The sequence below is a fragment of the Pleurodeles waltl genome, chromosome 2_1 (genome assembly GCF_031143425.1).
Source record: "Pleurodeles waltl isolate 20211129_DDA chromosome 2_1, aPleWal1.hap1.20221129, whole genome shotgun sequence".
Lineage (NCBI taxonomy): Eukaryota > Metazoa > Chordata > Amphibia > Caudata > Salamandridae > Pleurodeles > Pleurodeles waltl.
Genome location: NC_090438.1, coordinates 305,194,698 through 305,214,526, shown reverse-complemented (window position 1 = coordinate 305,214,526; position 19,829 = coordinate 305,194,698). Strand labels below are relative to the sequence as shown.

The following is a 19,829-nucleotide window of genomic DNA, read 5'->3' as shown; positions in this document are numbered from 1 at the left end:
TCCTGTGCCCACCCTCTGGTAGCTTGGCACGAGCAGTCAGGCTTAACTTAGAAGGCAATGTGTAAAGTATCTGTGCAATAAATCATACAATACCACCATATAGCACCACAAAAATACACCACACAGTGTTTAGAAAAATATATAATATTTATCAGGATAATTGTAGGTCAAAAAGAATAACGTTGCAATGGAAAATTGTAGAAATATCACAGGGAAGTGATATAAAGTGTCTTAAGTCTTTAGAATATAAACAAAGTCTCTTTTAAGCACAAAGTACCTGGTTTCTGGTGGAAAATCTCCTCAGAGGGCCACAAAAGAAGAGGTGCGTGGAAAAAGGGTGTGTGCGTCGATTTCTCCCCAGCACACACGGACTTGCGTCGTTATTTTCCACGAAGGGAAGTCGGGCGTTGTTTTCCGGCGCGCGGACAGTCTCTTTCTGTGGATCGTGGGGATTACCAGATGTCCCGGGTCTGTGCGTGGATTTTCCTGCTTGTTCTCCGGCTGCGCGTCGGTCTGCGGGGCTGCGCCGCGAAACAAGCTGTGCGTCGAAATTTTCGGCGCACGGAGCGTCCAAGTAAAAGAGAGAAGTCTTTTTGGTCCTGAGACTTCAGGGAACAGGAGGCAAGCTCTATCCAAGCCCTTGGAGAGCACTTTCACAGCCAGACAAGAGTTCAGCAAGGCAGCAGGGCAACAGCAAGGCAGCAGTCCTTTGTAGAAAGCAGACAGGTGAGTCCTTTGAGCAGCCAGGCAGTTCTTCTTGGCAGGATGTAGTTTCTGGTTCAGGTTTCTTCTCCAGCAAGTGTCTGTTGAGGTAGGGCAGAGGCCCTGTTTTATACCCAAATGTGCCTTTGAAGTGGGGGAGACTTCAAAGAGTGGCTAAGAAGTGCACCAGGTCCCCTTTCAGTTCAATCCTGTCTGCCAGGGTCCCAGTAGGGGGTGTGGCAGTCCTTTGTGTGAGAGCAGGCCCTCCACCCTCCCAGCCCAGGAAGACCCATTCAAAATGCAGATGTATGCAAGTGAGGCTGAGTACCCTGTGTTTGGGGTGTGTCTGAGTGAATGCACAAGGAGCTGTCAACCAAGCCCAGCCAGACGTGGATTGTAAGGCACAGAAGGATTTAAGTGCAAAGAAATGCTCACTTTCTAAAAGTGGCATTTCTAGAATAGTAATATTAAATCCGACTTCACCAGTCAGCAGGACTTTGTATTACCATTCTGGCCATACTAAATATGACACTCCTGCTCCTTTCAGATCAGCAGCTGCCACTTCAACAGTGTATGAGGGCAGCCCCAATGTTAGCCTATGAAGGGAGCAGGCCTCACAGTAGTGTAAAAACGAATTTAGGAGTTTTACACTACCAGGACATATAACTACACAGGTACATGTCCTGCCTTTTACCCACACAGCACCCTGCTCTAGGGGTTACCTAGGGCCCACATTAAGGGTGACTTATATGTAGAAAAAGGGGAGTTCTAGGCTTGGCAATAATTTTAAATGCCAAGTCGAGGTGGCAGTGAAACTGCACACACAGGCCTTGCAATGGCAGGCCTGAGGCAAGGAAAAAGGGGCTACTTAAGTGGGTGGCACAACCAGTGCTGCAGGCCCCCTAGTAGCATTTAACTTACCAGCCCTATGCACATGAAGTGCACTTTACTAGGGACTTATAAGTAAATTAATAGTCTAATCAGGTATGATTCAAGGTTACCATGTTTTAAGGGAGAGAGCATATGCACTTTAGCACTGGTTAGCAGTGGTAAAGTGCGCAGAGTCTAAAAACCAGCAAAAACAGTGTCCAAAAAGTGGAGGGAGGCAGGCAAAAAGTTAGGGGTGACTACCCTAAGGCTGTCAGGTCTAACAGCTACCATTTCCTGACATTTATTTGATGACATTCAAATCGGCAAGCCGCGCGATTCGTTTTCTGTGTTTAAAATCACGGTGTTCATTATGCGCTACCATTTTAAGGTATTTACTTGGTGGCTTTCGAGTTGGCAAGTTGCGTGATTTATTTCTCGAGTCTAATCTGTGTTATTCATAGTGCACAATCATTCTATGGTATTCGCTACTCATGTAAAAATCTGCAATGTGCGCAATTCATGTTTCGGAAATTTGAGAGAACAAAAAAGCCAGATTTCTAGATGTAATGTTGTGTGTTCCTAATATGTTTCTCAAACACGATTCATATGATGGTTTAGAAATCATTCAGATTGTTTCCTGATCCTCATGTAAAGGATAATACTTGAATTTGAAAGTTTCATTTAACCTTTCTTGATTTCCTCACAGGTATCCAGTCATCTTGAAGCCTAGTCACTTTATGTCTATCCTTAGGTTGTCCATGTTTTCAGAATGACAATGCTTAGAGTCATAGCCTAGTATTGATTCATATGATGTAATCTTGATATTGTGTGTTTTAACCCTCTGCTTCCTACAGGTCTCCTTCCCAGCTGTTCCCTTCCTAATCCCCTTTCCCCACTTGGACTCTCTTAGACTGTGTGACAATTCAAATCCGAGTATTGGAGCTGTCTTGTGGTGGAAGTGTTGGGAACGTGCACAAACCCCGAGGATCTGGTGACTCTGAATATAATTATAAATATATATATATTTATATAAACATATAAAAATGTAAGTAATATATACATGTGTTAAGCAGTCCAAAAGAGTATGTATTTATTTTAAGAAAACAGAATAGTTTTTATACATATTTGTACAAAGAAATACACAAATCTAAATATGTACATATGAGCGAATTATAAATATTTAAATACACTGGGATATGCAGTACATTGCTGTTTGAGTATGGTGGTTTTGTAGGGAAGAGCCAACTCTTGAGTAATCTTCTGAAGACAAGAAAGTTATTTATATGTGGGGGCAATGAATTTCTTAGTTTGGCCGCTTGAACAGAGAAAGACATACCACCTATTGTCTTTTTTCTGTATGGTGGGGTTTTGAGGTGAGGTGCCAAACTTGAGTAGAGGTTCCATTGTTGAATGTATTTGGTGATTTTATTCCTGATAAAAAGCGGTCTTCAGGGGTATGGAATTCCTATAGCCCGATGCCCAGGACATATTGTTTGTGGTCAAGAACAACAAGTTTTCATGTTTAATTTGTCCTTGCGACAAGTACACCCAACCCCCTGCAGCACAAACACTTTGGCTGCCAGTTTACCGTACATTACGGATCAGGACAGGGCACTGTCTGCAGTTAAGGTAATATTTGGATCCATATGTTAGTGCTGTTTGAACTTTTATTTATGGTTCATTAATGCAACACCTTTATTATTAGGGAAACGCTCTAAGGAAGTGTTGTAAGCTAGGACTGCACTAATGACAATAGTTCCAGAACAAAAATGTGTGCACACGCTTGCAAATTTTACCAATATGAGGCTACCTACAGTGTTCCTAGAAAACTCTCTGATTAGATGCAAATAGCTGCAAAAAATTAAAAGCAAAATTGATGATTCTTTGCTTTCAAAATAAAATGTTCATAAAAAATGCAACTAGGAAAAAGAAGTGTTGATAAACTGCTGTGAATTTTTAGATACCATTTCTAGCTAAATGTGTTGATGGGTACGAGTATTTCCAAAAAGTTTATATGATGGAAAATCAGTTTAACCAGTTTCAACAAGAATATGGGAAACATGAAAATAAACAAGTATTGGCAAAGCCATAGGTCTAACATTGGTGGTCAGCCTATTGGTTTTGTCAATGCATATCTTGTTTTGACATGGGTTTTGTATAACTTTATTGTTGTGGGAGATGCTAGGCCCTCACCATTATAACAAAAATTTGCAAAAAGCAAAAATATTTTGGGGTCTCAAAAAGCACACATTGCCACAATAGTCCCTGGTCCTGAACAAATTACTTTGTGTGCTGATGTGCTCCTGGTGAAAGAGCAGAATGCTGTCACTCACAGTGAAGCCAGCTGAGAGAGACAGAAGATATAGTTTAACAAAAACAAAAGTTTTTTGTTAAAGCCAGATCTAATTAAGGACCCAAATCTTAAAGTCACAAAAGTGAGCATGTGGTATATGTCCTTGCATTACTGCAGATGTATGGCTTTTGTGAATTCACAAGAATTTACAGAAGTAGACCAGGAAGTTGTACTCCTGGAAAATATTTATACACTGCATTTTAGCATGAGCAAATATACCTGAATAGATTTGCTCACATCAAAATCTGTTGAAGTTTACAAGTTCACTTTTCCTCCAACCACCTTTTTCCCAACTCTGGAAGAAGTTTTACTTCTGCCCTTGTCATAAGTAAATTTCCAACCTTTTTCAGTATGGGAAAAGATTAAAGAGGAGCTATTGAAAACCCCTGAAACATGCAAGTTAATAGGTTTGCTCAGACTCAAAAGGGCATTCTAACCCTGGAGCTACTGGTTACGGCTACTTCCAGCACCAGTATGTGGATCTGCAAAAAGGTTGTAAAATAAGGGAATTGCTAGTATTCAAACCTTACGATAGTATGAACCCTGGCATAATCTGAGAGGTTATTAGCTGAATAAAAAAAATGCACTCATGCCATGGCAGAACTGTTGGCTTTGCTAGTGCGTGTTATACATAAACATAAGCAATTACACACATTATTTAAGTATTAAAACCAAAAACTGGGAAAGTAACCTAACTTCTTATAAGGCAAATGCAGACCATTCAGGATTTGAAATGCAAGACTAGGGCAAAAAACTACAGTCAGCAGCATGAACACAATCAGCCAGGCCTACGAATTAATAAATCATCCACCGATTTAATCTCACGCGATACTGAGAGCTTCCTGCAAGGGGGTGTCACTCAAGCCATCTATACAGTTGGCTTACCCTGGAGTAATCACTATTTTTAAAGTGCCAACAACTGCAGGAATATGCGAAGATGCTTAGAGTATCCGAGAGGATCTGCGAATTGTCTAAGACGGAAAAAAACTACGTAAAAATCACAAAAGAAGAAAAAAAAGGGGGTCGAGACAAGATCGAAAGTGGAGGCAGAAAGGGAAATATTGACGACAGCACAAAATGTATCCGGAAAGAAAGAGAACACATGAAGGAAGGGCGGAGAGGATCTTTCAGTAGCGCAAAACAATCCCCGAGAGGTCTGGGGGAATGTCCGAGGGACGTGGCGCGTCGTACCCCCCGGGACAGGAAGGAGCCCGGTGATGGTGCCAGGGGCTCTGTGCATGAGTGGGGCACGGACGCTGCAGCATGAGCGCTACTTCTCCCGGCCTCCGCCCGTCCACGGTGCTCCTTCCTACTCTTCCCCGGCCTCCTCGGCTCCTCCTCCCGGTGTCCCCTCCCCGTGCTCCGCACATCTCGCGAGCTTTGCGCCGCTGTTGCTGCTGTAGTTCCTGCTGGTGCTGAAGCAGAGACCCCGGAGACTGAACCCCTGCCCCGGTATCACGGGTTGGCCATGGCCCGACCCTCCGGCCGCTGAGCTCGGGGTAGCCCCACTGGCCGGATAGAGACCGGGGCCTTGAGTCGCCCCGGGGGAGACCGCCCGTCCCAGCCTGTGACAGCTCCTTCCGGAGCGCCGGGCCTCTGCCCCCCGGGGAGGCGGTTGCCTGCTGCGGCTCTCACATTGGAGCCGCCCGGCCGTTTCGGAGGGTCCGGGATCGGGCGGCCTTTGCACAGCCCCCATGGCGTCTGACAGCGACACAGAGGAGTTCTACGATGCTCCTGAAGATGTGAACCTGAGCACCTCCCCTGCGGTGTGAGTATCCCAGAGGGGCAAAGAGAGGAGGCTGGAAGAAAGCGCCCCATGGTACAGGTAGAGAAGGCTAGCGCCAGGGAGGTAGGCAGGTAAGGGTACCCCTAGGGGGCAGACCTGGGAAGAAACCGCTGGCGTCCAGAAATGGCATGCATCACTTCAGGAGGAGACACTGGTGGGGCTTGGCATCCCAGGGCCGTAGACAAGGGAGGGCACTACAGAGTAAGACCCCACAGGTTAGTTAACTCTCGGGAGAGGTCAAACGGGAGTAGTGCATAACATTCTAGAAAACACTTCACGTCAGTCAAGGATAGGCAGCAGTTGATGGGAGAGAAGGGTAGGCTCAGCTGGCGTGGGTGCTGTCAAGGATAGGCGGCAGTGGGGCAGAAAAGGATAGGCTTAATTGGGGACAGAAAAGGGTAGGCCCAACTGGCACCACTTGGGGGCAGTCAAGGCATGGGTTGGCATCACTTGGGTGCAGACAAGGGTAGACATCACATCAGCCAGAAATACCACAAGGTCTGGGACCACTGGTTGGCATTTTTACACTGAGAGGCCGCTAATCGTACATATTGCTTATTGAATGTTTTTATATTTGTTTTGCGTTGTACTTCGAACCATTTATTTGGGAGTTGACTTTCCTCCTTTTGATAACTGCTGTATGCTGTTCTATGTTGGCAATCAATACAAAGAGTTTGAAAAAAAGAGAAGTCTCGGCACCTATTTAGACAAGGATAAACACTGGGGGTAGACAATGATAGCTGCCACTTGGGAAGCAGTCAAGGTTATCGGAAAACAAGCAATGAATTACACCACTAGGGTGCAGTCACGGAAAGATGCTGTTGAGAAGCAGGAAAGGGAAGGGATGTTGTCCAAAAATTACAGGTAAGAGAAGGCTAATAACTCAGAGAAAGGAAGTCACAGGGGTGTGGAATTTAATAAGATATCTACTAGTTCATGGTACTCATAAATCTACTTGTCCCTTTGGCGCTATGAGGTGCAGCAACACATTATAAAAGAGCTCTGATAGGAGCCTCTCTGATTATGACAAGGCTAATACTATAGTAGGCCTTGAATACTAGCAATTTCTTTATTTTTCCACCATGCTGGTGGCAGGAGGTAGTGGTGAGCAATCGTTCCAGGGTTTGAATGCCCTTTCACGTCTGGGCAGACCTACTAACTTGCATGTTATAGAGTTTTTCACTAACTCTTCTCTAATCTTTTTCTGTATTGAAAAAGGTTGGCAATTTACTCCTGACAAGGGCAGAAGTAAAACTTCTTCCAGGGTTGAGAAAAAAAGTGGTTGAGGGAAAGTGAACTTCTAAGCCCTTTCTATGAGAAAATCTACACATGCATATTTGCTCATGCTAAAATACAGTCCACAAATATTTTCTTGAAGTACAATTTCCTGGTCTGCCTCTGTAAATTATTGTGAATGAATGAAATGCGTAAATCTGCGCTAATGCAAAGACATATACCGTAGGTGCATTTTTGTCACTTTCTGTAATAACAGGGCCTCCAATTGGGTGTGGCTTTAACCAAGACTTTTTGTTTTTTATTAAAATTCTGTCTCTCTTTCTATCCACGTGTCGGATGGCTTCACTGTGAGTGATGAAAATTTGCTCTTTCACAAGGAACATATTGTCACACAGTCATTTTTTTCAGTGCGAGGAACTACTGTGGCAATGAGTGCTTTTTGAGACCAAAAATTATTTTTGCCAATGTTTGTTATATTGGTGATAGCAGGAAGCTCCTGCAACAATAACGTTTTACAAAAACCATGTCAAAACAAGACATGCATTGACAAGACTGACCAACAATGTTGGACCAATTGGCTTTGCCAATGCTTGTCTATGTTTCCCATAATTTTGTTGAAAATGCTTACACTGATTTTCCATTATAACTATTTTTTGGGGAAGTACTAGCATGCATCAAAGCATTTACTAATTGATGGTTCAAAGAAACGGTACCCAACATTTCACACTAATTTAACAAAATATTTTTTTCCTAATAGCATTTTTTGTGGACATTTTTTTTTTTAAAGCAAAAAATCATCAATCTTGTTTCCAAGCTTCTGCATATATATTTGCATCTAATCAGCGAGCATTTTGGGAGCATTAAATGTCGAATGATATTGTTAAACTTTGTGAATGTGTATGCACATGTTTTTTACTGTAGCCACTTTCAATAGTGCAGTCCAAGCTTACAGCATTTATTTAGAGCACTCACCCTAACAATAAGGGCTTTGCATTAATGGACCATGAAAACAAGTTCAAATAGTATTAATATATGGGCACACATTACCTCAACTGCAGACAATTCCTTTCCCTGCTCCATAATCTGGTACTGTAAACTGGCAGCCAAAGTGTTTGTGCTGCTGGACATGTTGTCTTTGACGCTAAACAATAGTCCTGGGTGCCAAACAAATTGTCCTGGGCGTCGGTCTATAGGAATTCCACATCTCTGAAGGCATCAAAAACAAAATGAGATACCTCTGCACAAGGCAAAGGAGTAAGCCTTGCTTATCAGTAGCTGATAAACAGATGCAACCTGGTGAGCCCCTGAAAAGATGCACAAACAAGACCAGTGAGTGAGAGCTTGAGAGACAGTGGATAGCAACCATAGAGTGCAGGCTGTGGACTTGCCCTACTCATTGGGCGATTATGGAAAACCTTTTCTGAAACAGAGGATTCCACTCACCCCCCATGTGAATTTAATCTTAGCTCCCACTGCTCCTTACGACCATGGGGAATGCAGGGTACTCCAAATGCATGTAGGCAACTCCTTACCCTTCCTCTGTACAATGGCCAGGATTTACCCACTTCCTTGGAGAGGGTGCTCAGACTTGCTAGTGTCTAAAAGTGACATCATCTGTTCCTGGGTAGTCAGTATAGGTGGGCTCCATCCTTCTATACATTGAACACACGGAATAGTGTGATACTCATTCGGGACGTTAACTGCAAGCAGTCTATCATTGTAATCATAAACAGAATGCTTACGCCTTACGTACATTAAATTAGCATTTGGACTCTAAAATCTGAATTTCAATTGAATTTAGAAAAAATGACTAAACAGCGGTCGTAAAGGTGTCAACATTCTATTTGATTGTTTATCTATGTTTGTGAAAGGGGGCCCTCACAGGGTTTATGAAACACACAGACACACCAACTAAATTCATCATGCATGTAATTTAGTAACATAGTGCGCTATCAAGGCTTTGGGTCCTCAATGCCGTACAAGTCTACACCAACAAGTAGTGTGCTGGGAGCTCGGGCTGGACTGTTTCCATGGGGAACAGGGTCAAGACTGATTTGTATATGGCTGGGTCCAAACTGGGGTGGCGTGGTGGGCAAAAAAAGATGAATTAAACCCAGATCTTTGTAACTGGGGTGAATGTTTACATTGTTCAGTATTCCGTCCATCATTTGATCTTTTTGCTTTTGTTGCCCTAAACGGGGAGGGTGTGCCCAGACATGGGTCCAGTGCTCTCTGTGGCAATGGATTCAAGCTAGCCTGGCTGATGAAGGGTGATGCCCTGAATCCAGTCCCAGGATGCTTGTTTTTGGTCCAGGGAGGACCTGGCCTTGCAGTTTGGGCTGGACTGTTCTCATGAGGAACAGGGTCAAGACTGATTTGCATATGGCTGGGTCAAAACTGTTGTGGCGTGATGGGCAAAAAAACAATGGTTTAAACCAAGATCTTTGTGACTGGGGGATGAATGTTTGCATTGTTCATCATTCCGTCCATCATCTCTTCTTTTTGCTTTTGTCACCCAGAGTAAGATGTGGGCTTTGCCTGTCCTGAAGACTAGTGCCATTTGGTCTTGACCATCATAATGGCAGGCCGCACACCCTGTAAGAGCAGTAAACAATTTTTTGTATATGTGGTGAGCGGGCAATGATGCACCCCTTATCGAAAATGGGACTAGGTCATATTGTCTGGAACGCAAACTGGATAGAGTTGCATGTTTAAAGCCTTGCTGCTCTATACTTTATCCCCTTTTTGATCTTCCAATGCTTCCATAAAGTTTTGACTCACCTTACCTTGTTAAATACGTTTGTCTGGATTATCAGCTAAAGAGTTGTTAGGAATGTTTAATGGGGACTATTTAGGGTTTAATAACGTAGGTGTGACAACATGGTAATGACTGGCCTCAACAGGTTTGATTACTATTGCTACAATTATTATTTGCTTTATTATTATGGTTATGTTTGATTGGTGACTGCGGATTAAACTTCTCAGAAAACTGACATTTGTGGCTGCTTGCATGTCAGGAAGTTTCCTCTGGTGAATGATACAGCCCTTTTTTCCTTTGGGCGAAGGTGTGAAGGTGTGCACACTGTGCAGGCTTGTGAAAAAGGGTATGTTTTCGTGTTTACCCTAGATCATTGCTTATTTTGTTTTGCAGAACAGTTTTTGAAAATGCATACGGCAAAAAATTACTTTAAATTGTGATAATGCAAAATGTAATCAGTGAGGTAGGCATATTGCAGTACTCTGTCGCTAGATAAACAGAAATGTGCGTTCCTGTCATTTTGTGTTGTATTCTCGTTTCATATTTGAAAATTCAGTATGTACTGTGGGACAGGAAAACACTTCACAGAATTCACTTGCATTTGCTTGTTAAGTACATTGTATGCAGGCGCTTTTCTGTGTTTGCTTTAAAACACCCTAGGCTTGAGTAGTGAGGAGCTATGATTCAGTGTTAGTCTATCAGTCCGTTCATTGACCCATACTGACTGTGCTTTTGGCTCAGTAGGTGTCAATCAACAAAGATTACAGTGCAAAAATTGCTCCCAGTAATAATTTCACCACCTGTTTTAGTGTTCATCCAAGGGACCTGCTGAAACATGCTAAAGTATGATTAGGTCTACCCTTTGAGACAGCTGTAGCTGTTTCTCCAGGCTGTTGCTTTAAAAAAAAAAAAAAAAAAAAGTCACACATAATTTAGTTACAGAATTTTGTGTTTTAAATTGTCCTTCACCTTTTGCTCCCACCTAATACAGCATGGGGCAGTAGTTCAGTCCACTATTCCCACTGGTACCTTTCACAGCACAAGACCTGTGTATATTGTTCACATCCGTTAAACAAGTTTCTTTTTTCAGTTTAAAGTTGATTGTACCTGTACATATTAATCTCATTTACTATATTGACTTTAAATACTGGATATTTACATGCAAAACAGCTATTTATTTGGCTTGAGCTCCTTTTTAAATAGTTGCTGCTATAGTTTTCAATTGGCATTAGAATGTTGTAGGTGCCTTCGAGTTGAGTGCTTCGTTAGACAATTGTTTTTAGGGTCGAGCCTGCGTTGCATATGCGTATTGCAGCAAGACGCTTTAGTTATTATAAAAGGGCTCGGAGCCCTGTCGATGTAACGTCAGTGTGTTTGATTGGTTCGTGGGCTTGCCTAGTAAAATCTGCTTGCTTTCATTAGTGGAAGGCATGCACATGTCATGCTTTTTCCGGTGGTTAGCCCTCCTCGAGTGCAGCGACCAAGTACAGAAAACATGCGAGGCTCGCTGTTTTCTGTTGGATCGTGGACTACTTTTTCTCTATTTTCCTAGCGCGATTTCGCTTGGCAAAAGTCGAGCGCTTACACAGTTAATGTCACTTTTTTACGTACAGAAAAGCACTTTTGCCGATAGATGAAAAGTCGGTTTAGGAGTTTACAACGCGATCAGCTTTAACATGAGCAAACGCGAGACCCGTTGCATTGCAAATGCTTGTTTATTCTTGACGCCTTCAAAAAATAATAATACACTGCCCCTTAAATGATTGTTCTTTCCAAAACGTCCCTGGCAAAACAGCTGCATTGGTAAATGTTTTTTCATGGATTTTAAAAAAATTGGAATTATACAGTGATCCTGTTTAAATGACTTATTGTTTTCTTTTTTTACTCATTTTATTTAGTTGCAGTCTTGTATAGCGCGAACTAGACCCCAAAGGGTATTAGAGCGCTTTACAGAGCTCAGCAGGACAGCACATTAGCAGAGTTACAATGAAATGGCAGCAAACTATACTTGTTAACAGTCTGATTATTTGAGGTCATTGAGCATGCATTAGAAGTTAGCAGTCCATACATAAACAGGCGTACTTCATATTTGTGTTGCTTTTTTAAAACGGTGCTCCTTCTACACTGCCGAGCCTAATGCAAGCAATACTGATCGTGCGTGTTCGTTTTTTAAGGAAATTGAATCAACACATCCATTTAGAATATAGAGGCGCCGTTCAAAGTAATCAGCTGGTTGGGATAATAGCTGTGAACGTTGTTGAAAGCCTATTAACTGTTGTCAAGGCCTAATTGCCCATTCTTTATTTAGATGGCCACCACAAAACTAAACACGTTTGGAAGTACAGCTGTCAGACAACGTAAGGCATGAACTTGTTTTTACATTATACAATAAGCTCTGGTTAGGTACTGCAATATAGTAGCTCTTTAAATTATTAGTTACTATTATATTTAACTCCCTGTCTTTCTTTAAGTACTGAAGACGTGGTCATTTAGAAATCCACTTTTGTAAACAGCAGCTGTCATATCAAGAAGATCATACCAATTTTCAGCGTTTTTTGATGACAATCATTTATACTATACTAGCAGCATGGCAGTACAGTAGAGCAGAAGGCAGTGGAGTAGCCACTTAGAGAGATGAGGACGATTTTTTAAGCTAAATGAAACTATAACAAAGTTACATGTTGCATAGTTAAATTATATACAGTTCAACTGTACAATACATTTTAGGGGGCGAGACGGTTACATTAAGACATGATGGCGTGAATCTGTGTAAATAGATAAATAAGTTGACAATATCTTGTATACAAGAGTGCATTTCACATTATTATGTATTTAAGGCTTATGGCACTGAGATTACAAGTTGTGACCATGATTCCTATTCGTAGGTCAGGAGCAGAGAGCAAGCTATGACTTAAGTTTCCTGTTTAATGAAATTTGACCGTTGATAACGAGTAATTGATGATTGAGGGGTTGAATTAAATATTAGAGCTCTAATCGTAGTAGATGAGCTTTCTGAAATTCGTGGTACAAACATGTCTTTTTGAATGATTATTGTAAGGCGTTTGCCTTAGTGTAATAAGGAAAAAAAAAAAAAAAAAAGAAAAACAACAATGTCCTTCTTCTTTGACATGTACTTATAAAAGTAGATCTCCATGTGGGCAAGAGCAAGATTGTCATTGTGTCCTGGCAAGTGGCTGGTTCTGGGTTTGCTTTGGTATCTGTAGCCCAGTTTTTTTTTTTTTTTGCAGGATTATATCATTCAGACATGACAAATGAGTTATATGAAGACCGGGTATTCCAGTGCTTGTATTGTAGAATAGATATGCAAGGCCATGTAGTGCAAGGTTGTACACAGCGATATTGAAAGACCGGTCCGCCAAAGAACAAAAGAGACATAGATGGAGCAGGTTTATCAATACCTTAAATGCTTTCAAGCATGTTAGCTCTTCTGTGGTAACGTACTAAGAATTAGTGATTCTATTTGTTTTGTCTGTTGTCTGGGATATGAGCGTCTCTGTGTGCATGACTTTCATAGATGTACTTGTTCGTTTTTAAGAGGTGCATGCTTAAGTATGTGCAGAATAAGATCTTACTTGACTCATTCTTTGACAGTGGTATGGCCCAGAAGGTGTGTTGTGCTAAACTCTGGTCAGTATTTGTCTTTGGCTGCGGCTGATTGCTCAACATATTATAGTGCAGAACATTCTTAATGCTTACACAGTATGTGCAAAGTCCCTGTCACTGTCCTACCAGTGCCTTTAAATATATTTATTGAGTTGTTTAGTTGCAGGAAACATGATCAAAACATGATATTTTTCTGCTGCAGGCATCCGTGTAATGCAAGGAAGGAAGTAATATTACTGGAGGAGGTACAGGTTTCATGATCTGGAGGTCACCTGAGATCCTATGTACTAGGCCTATAACTTTTTATATCCAATCACTGGTTTCTTTAAGTCTGCAGGGCAGCCTGTGTTGTGCAAAGCTGTTAGCATGACATCTTGATTGGTGAAGTTTATACCGTGTTTATTATCAAGAGTTGCCAGTTTTAATTTGCATTAATTCCTCGCTATGGTCCCGAAGTCATTTCAACTGGAAGAGGCTATAGTGGTGAGTGTGGAGTCAACTTAATAATGCTTCCTGAATAGATGGAAAGAATTGTTGATTTTGAGATTATCTTCTCAGCTGTTAACCTAGGGTCTTCTTACAGTTTGTTTTGTAGCGGTATTAGTCAGAATAAAACTTGTAGGCGGAATGGAGCCAGTGTGAGATGCAATTGGTTTACATTTTATTGGTGGTAATAAAGGACTTAAACAAGGACTTGCTTTTAAGTCCACCAGCAATGCTATATGTCAGTCTGGCTTTGCATCTTTAGAAACGTTTTCTGCGAGTACCGGGTGACATTTAGAGTTCTAAGTAACAGCTATTTTCTTTATTGTATTCGGTCATTCCATTTGAAATACGACAAGAGTATACCCCAGCCCCTCCCATTATTCCATTTGAATGTTGAACCACTGGTTGGGGGGGATATTCTTCAGGTGAGGTATTAAGGTCCAGTAGCATGCACACCATAAATAGCTGCACCTCAAGATTGATGGCACAGATGCCCATCTGAAGTAAACCCAGGGATGTTCTAGATAACATTTAAACTTTCCCCTCAAAAGACTGAATTGTCCTATTACTACCTGACAGTTCTAAGTATCTCTGTCCTGACAGGATAGCAAAGCTACAGTTCCTAAACATCTTCCCCAAGATTGTGAAATCAGTCAAATCTATTGGCAACACACTGATTAGATCTATCAAGCTTGACCTTCTTATCAAATAACTCACTAAGTTTGCTTGATTTCAACTGAAGCTGCCCTGTTACATCAGTCCCTTTATCCCTGGTTTGATATACACACCATTGTACAGACACTGATGTTGTCTTGCATAGAAAATGGGGACTCTCTTCTGACTAGACTAATTAAGCCCTGTTTAAACCCTCTCAAAACCATCCTCCACTCAGCAGCTTGGCTGGTCGCACAAATAAGAAAATTTAACAGAATTACTCATATTCTAAACTCCCAAAAAGTTAAAATCCAAACTTGGCGCTATTTATAAAACAATTTGTTACCCATAAAAAGTCAATGCATCTTAATCACACTCGACCTTGCACAAAACTGAAAAACTGAAACTGTCTGGTAAAAGTGTCAATCTAAGAAGCAAAAATAAATTACTTCTCAAAAAACCCTGTTTAAAAATTTTCTACAAATAACATACACTTACTCAACTAATGCTTCTTCGATATGCCATGCCCTTCAACACACAACACTAGCTTCCCCATTGCAAATCTTCTTAATATGAGATCACATTTTAACCTGTCTTAACATTGCTCACTTTGTTCATGCCAATTAAGTTACTTTGTTTATGGTATATAATTATTACTGTTGTTCTGCTGCTGACTCTGTTGCATAAAACCTGTCACTTGCACCACTGCTAGGCACATTATGTCGAATTCCGAACACCACAAAGAGGTTCAAGTGACCTCCATGTATCAGCCATACACTAACTAAACTCTCAACCAGTCATCTTTCCAGCAACATCTGTTGTGCTGCTATTCTCTATATGTCTTTATCATTACTCACTACAAACCTATATATGTTTGAAATGTTCTAGGTTAATGCTGATGCCCATCACAAATGTGTATTATATCTCCCACTTGTAAACCAATGTTTTTATTTTTCAATTTCCCTTCCAATTAAAGATGTTGAGCAATTTCTTATTCTTTTAACCATTGTTGTAAACAAGTGTTACTCTTTAGTGTCTAGCAGCTATATCAAAAGCTCTGAAATTAAAATAGATAAAAAATAGACATTCTGCTTGCACAGTGTCACATTATAGTTTAACAATGTAAGTGGTGTAGCCATTAAAAAAATAAGGGAGTGGTGTAGGCTCAAAAAAAGCTCTTTGTACAGAAAAAGCTCCCTGATTTTTTTCCAGGTAGCGGTTTCTTTCACTTATATACTATTACACCATTTATTGAGCGCACTTTGGTTTGGTTGGACACCCTGGCTCTGTTTGAAATGAACTATCCAGTCTTAGAAACCCTGAATTTAATGCCATTGGAGCCAGATTTTAGTGGATCAGCAAACGTTTTTTTGATTGACTAAGTTCCCAACAAAAAACAATTGGGAAGTAGTAATAAATGCTTATCCTCCATTCTTTTTTTGGCACTTTATGACTTCTAGTATGTGCAGAAAGGACTACTGAAAAGTTTGATCTAGGTGAAACTCAAGGAGTTTTTTTCAGAAGAAAGTACCAGCAAATAATTATTATGCCTTGAGAATGCATACCTTTCCACCGAAGAGAAAATATAATTTGTGAATTGATGTGAGAAAACAAAGTATTAATTGCAGACATATGCATGGAGATGTCATTTATTAATTCATTTTCAGCCTAGTTGAGTGCTGAACTTTGTAAGAGTTCGGTAGTTGTAGGTAGCTTAAACAAATGAAGATTTTCTCTAGTTCCGGAGAGGTAGAACGGCTTTACCAGCTTGGTTTAAACTGCGATTCTGATACTTCCATCTGAATCCAATATCCACCAAGTTTAGTCACCCGAAAGGTCGTCTGGGATTCACTTAGGAAAGTGCAGCATAGTTTGCATTACTTCTGAGTCCTAATGGGAGGATTCAGTGCAGGCATACCTGTAATTTAGCTCGAGAAGCAATCTGGCAGGAGTTGAGAAAGGATTGCTTTTAAATATTCCAGTGAAATAAAACATTAAAATATATAATCTTAAAATCGAAACATACTTATTTATTATGTGTTCTTTTTGGTTGCTTTTTCTCTCCTGACTTTTTTGATCATCGGGGTTCCCTAATGATACTTCTGCCGTCCCTTTCTTTTTTTGTCCCCCTAATCACCATGGCTTTTACTCAGTAATGTCATTTTGAAGACTCCTCCTTTGCCTTCCCAGCTTTTTGCAACACCACCGTGTTCGCTCTTATGCAGCACAGCTCAGTGAAATATGAATACTACTATTTTCCATTGTTCATGCTAAATTGCACTTAATTCTGAGCACTTAACATTGATTAATGTTTTCAACCCAGCGTTTTGGCAATTATTGTCTTGTTGTTGGAATATATCTTTATAACTACAATACCCAACTGAAGTATTCTGTGAGATTGCAGCTGCCTATTTTGCTAAACTGTTGCCTTACATTATGCTGATGAGAACTTCTAACAACAGGTAATAAGAGACATGGGTGGTCTTGTGTATCATGGCTTCTGAGAAAACAAGGGAAGGTAAAAATAAGAGAAAATGAAAGGAATAGAGGGGAATGTGTATTGAGAAGACACGTTATACACACGTTATAATGTCAGGATACAGACCATTATTCAAGTCATACCTCGCACTGGCTTTCCTTGGACCTTCTTGGAGGTATAACTTTCTTAAAATAAATTACTTGGCTTCGTCATTCAATTTTTGTCTTGCTTGCATTTAGTTTGGGCTGCAGACGAGTTGTATAAAGCAGGAGACTGAAAGGATGTTTCTAAGTGACTGGCAACTGTTGTCAGGGGTGCAAATGTTGGATTTACTGGGGAAAACAGTCAGATCTATTATCATGCCTTGAACTCGTTACTGTATGAATGATCGTCTTTCTCCCAGATCTTTTTTTTTTGCTGTTCTTACTCTGCTCCTGACTTAGTTAACTTTATCTCCTTAATTGATCTTAAATGCTGTTATGTTTTGTCTATTTGCATAGTGCACCAATCACCCATGAGGCTATTCAGTTGCTTGAGAAGGTGTGTAGGTTAGTAACCCTTTAGAGTAATTCGAAAAGCCAGGTCCTCAGCTTCTTTCGGAGCTCAAGAAGTGAGGAGGAGGCTCTGATGTGTTGTGAGAGGCAGTCCAGTGTTTTTGGTGTGATGTAAGAGAAAGAACGACCTCCTGTTCTGCACTTGTGACTGCGAAGGATGTATGAGAATAAGGCTGAATGTAGATGTCTGTTAGGCTGCCTAAGATGCATGTAGTTGTTGAGGTATGCTAAGCCAGTGTTGTGTAAGGCTTTGTATGTTTGCACAAGGAGTTTGAATTTACTGTTTGTGAATGGGGAGCCAGTGGAGCTCTCTGAGGTGGAGTGAGATGGGGGTTTGGTGTGGGAGTTAGAGTATGGGCCTTGTGGCAGCATTCTGAATGGTCTGAAGTATGTCTAGAAGCTGCTTGGAGATTCTGGCTTAGAGTGCGTTGCCTTAGTTGAGCCTGCTAGTGATGAGTGCTTACGCGATGGTAAGTTTTGTAGCATGCATGGGATATGGAAGCAGCAGTCGCACCCTGCGTTGACTTGCACTATCATGTTGAGCTCTTTGTCCAGGATGATGCTCAGATTCCTGGTGTGGTTTGTTGGTATAGCTTCTAGCTCTGTGAGCCACCAGGTGACGTCCCATGGGGAGGTCTTGTTTTCAGGGACCAGTACTTCAGTCTTGTCGAAGTTGAGCTTCAAGCAGTTGGTACTCATCCATTGTGCTACCATGGCTCTGCAGTTGGTGAAGGTGGTTCTGGTGGTGGTTGTCTTGTCCATTTGGGAAAGAATGAGTTGTTTGTCATTGGCGTAGATGATGTTGATGCCTTGGGATCAGATAATGTTGGCGAGTAGTGTCATGTAGATGTTGAACTGGGTAGGGTTGATGGACGAGCACTTACGGATTCAGCAGATCAGGTTCTTGGTCTCTGATGTGACATGTGGCAGTCTAACTTTTTGGGTTCTTCCAGTGAGGTATGAGCAGGTCCATGTAAGTGCGAGTCCTTGGGTGCTGATTTTGTGGAGTCTTCTGGCGATTGTTTTTTGTGGCACACGGTGTCAGATGCCTTGTAGTGGTCGAGCAGGATGAGGACAGCTGTCTCTCCTTGGTCTAGGATGGTCCAGGTGTCATCCATTGCTGTGATGAGTGCAGCTTTGGTGCATTGGTTCTTTCTGAATCCTGATTGAGCGTTGTCCAGTCTGTGGTGTAACCTGTGTTCCCTCAGTTTGTCTTCTTCCACTTTATCAGCACAGTGTCTCTCTTGCTTTATTCTTTTCTATTTCTAAATCTGAACTCCACTTTTTTAAGTGAGTTACTCCTACAACGACCCCCTGTGACTTTTGCTGGCCTTCTCGTGCATTTTTAAATATTTGTCGTATCTCGGTCCTTTCCCCTGTCCCTTAAACACACAATTATCCTACTACTTCTTAAAAACCCACACTTGACCTTTTAGTGCCCTCTAATTTTTACTGTACGTCTCTGCCTATTTCTCTGTACATTTCTCAAATCAACTGTGCACCAACAACTTTCATCTTTGCTTGATTCTCATTCCCTCCCTTCTCATCTTAAGTCGAGCCTGCCATGGCCTTCTCTACAGAAAACACCCATTTTCCTCCCTCCAGTCACCTTACTATTCCTTGGTTCTCTGAACTATTGTCCCCAATTTTCCATGTGTTCACTTCCTTTAATACAGTGTACCATGCTATCCTGCTCTCTTTACTTTGTCCCCTTTTTTATTTCTAGCACAACTAGCACAGCACTTTCCTTGTTTCTTTTTCCTGACTACTTATTCACTGTCTCTGTCTGTCTTCCTCTTCTGCTCTGTGGTTCATTGGAGGGGGGTGGGAAGCTGTCTTCTCTTCTGTATCTTTACCACGCCTTTCTTGTGGATCATCTAATTTTATGTACTTTTCAACCATCTCTGTACCAAATCTTATATCACGTTTTCCTCATTTACCCTCTGCCCTCCCATTCTCCACAATACCTTCTTATCCTATCTTTCTGCATTAAATCCAGGATGCCTTTTCAGGCTTCTGCATATATTTGAAATTCTTTGTACTTCTGATTATTATCTGGGCATTAGTTTCGACCCTAATCTTTCTCCCTGCATATTCCTTCTCTGTGGCTTTCAACTTTAGACTTTGTGCAGTTCCCCTGCTTCTGACTTTTCGGTTCTCATTCTGTACCACTTCTACTGTTGTTTTACTCTGCTAATTGATCTTCCTGTCGGTTCTCTTTTCATTTTGCTCCTTAATTCTGTCTTTAAAATTTCCCCTCACTGTTCAGCTCTCTGCTTTATCACATCTTCTCTTCTTTGACTACCTTTTTTCTTTTCATCTCCATT

At 41.3% G+C, this 19,829-nt stretch overlaps 1 protein-coding gene across 1 annotated transcript in view; it reads left to right on the top strand.

Moving 5' to 3' along the window:
* The first annotated feature begins 5,109 nt into the window (after positions 1–5,109).
* WDR44 (WD repeat domain 44) overlaps positions 5,110–19,829 on the top strand; it is a 464,168-nt gene continuing 449,448 nt past the window's right edge. The window contains exon 1 of the mRNA XM_069212536.1: positions 5,110–5,693. Coding sequence (XP_069068637.1) covers positions 5,620–5,693 — 74 coding nt within the window. The 5' untranslated portion in view covers positions 5,110–5,619. The remainder of the gene's footprint in view (positions 5,694–19,829) is intronic.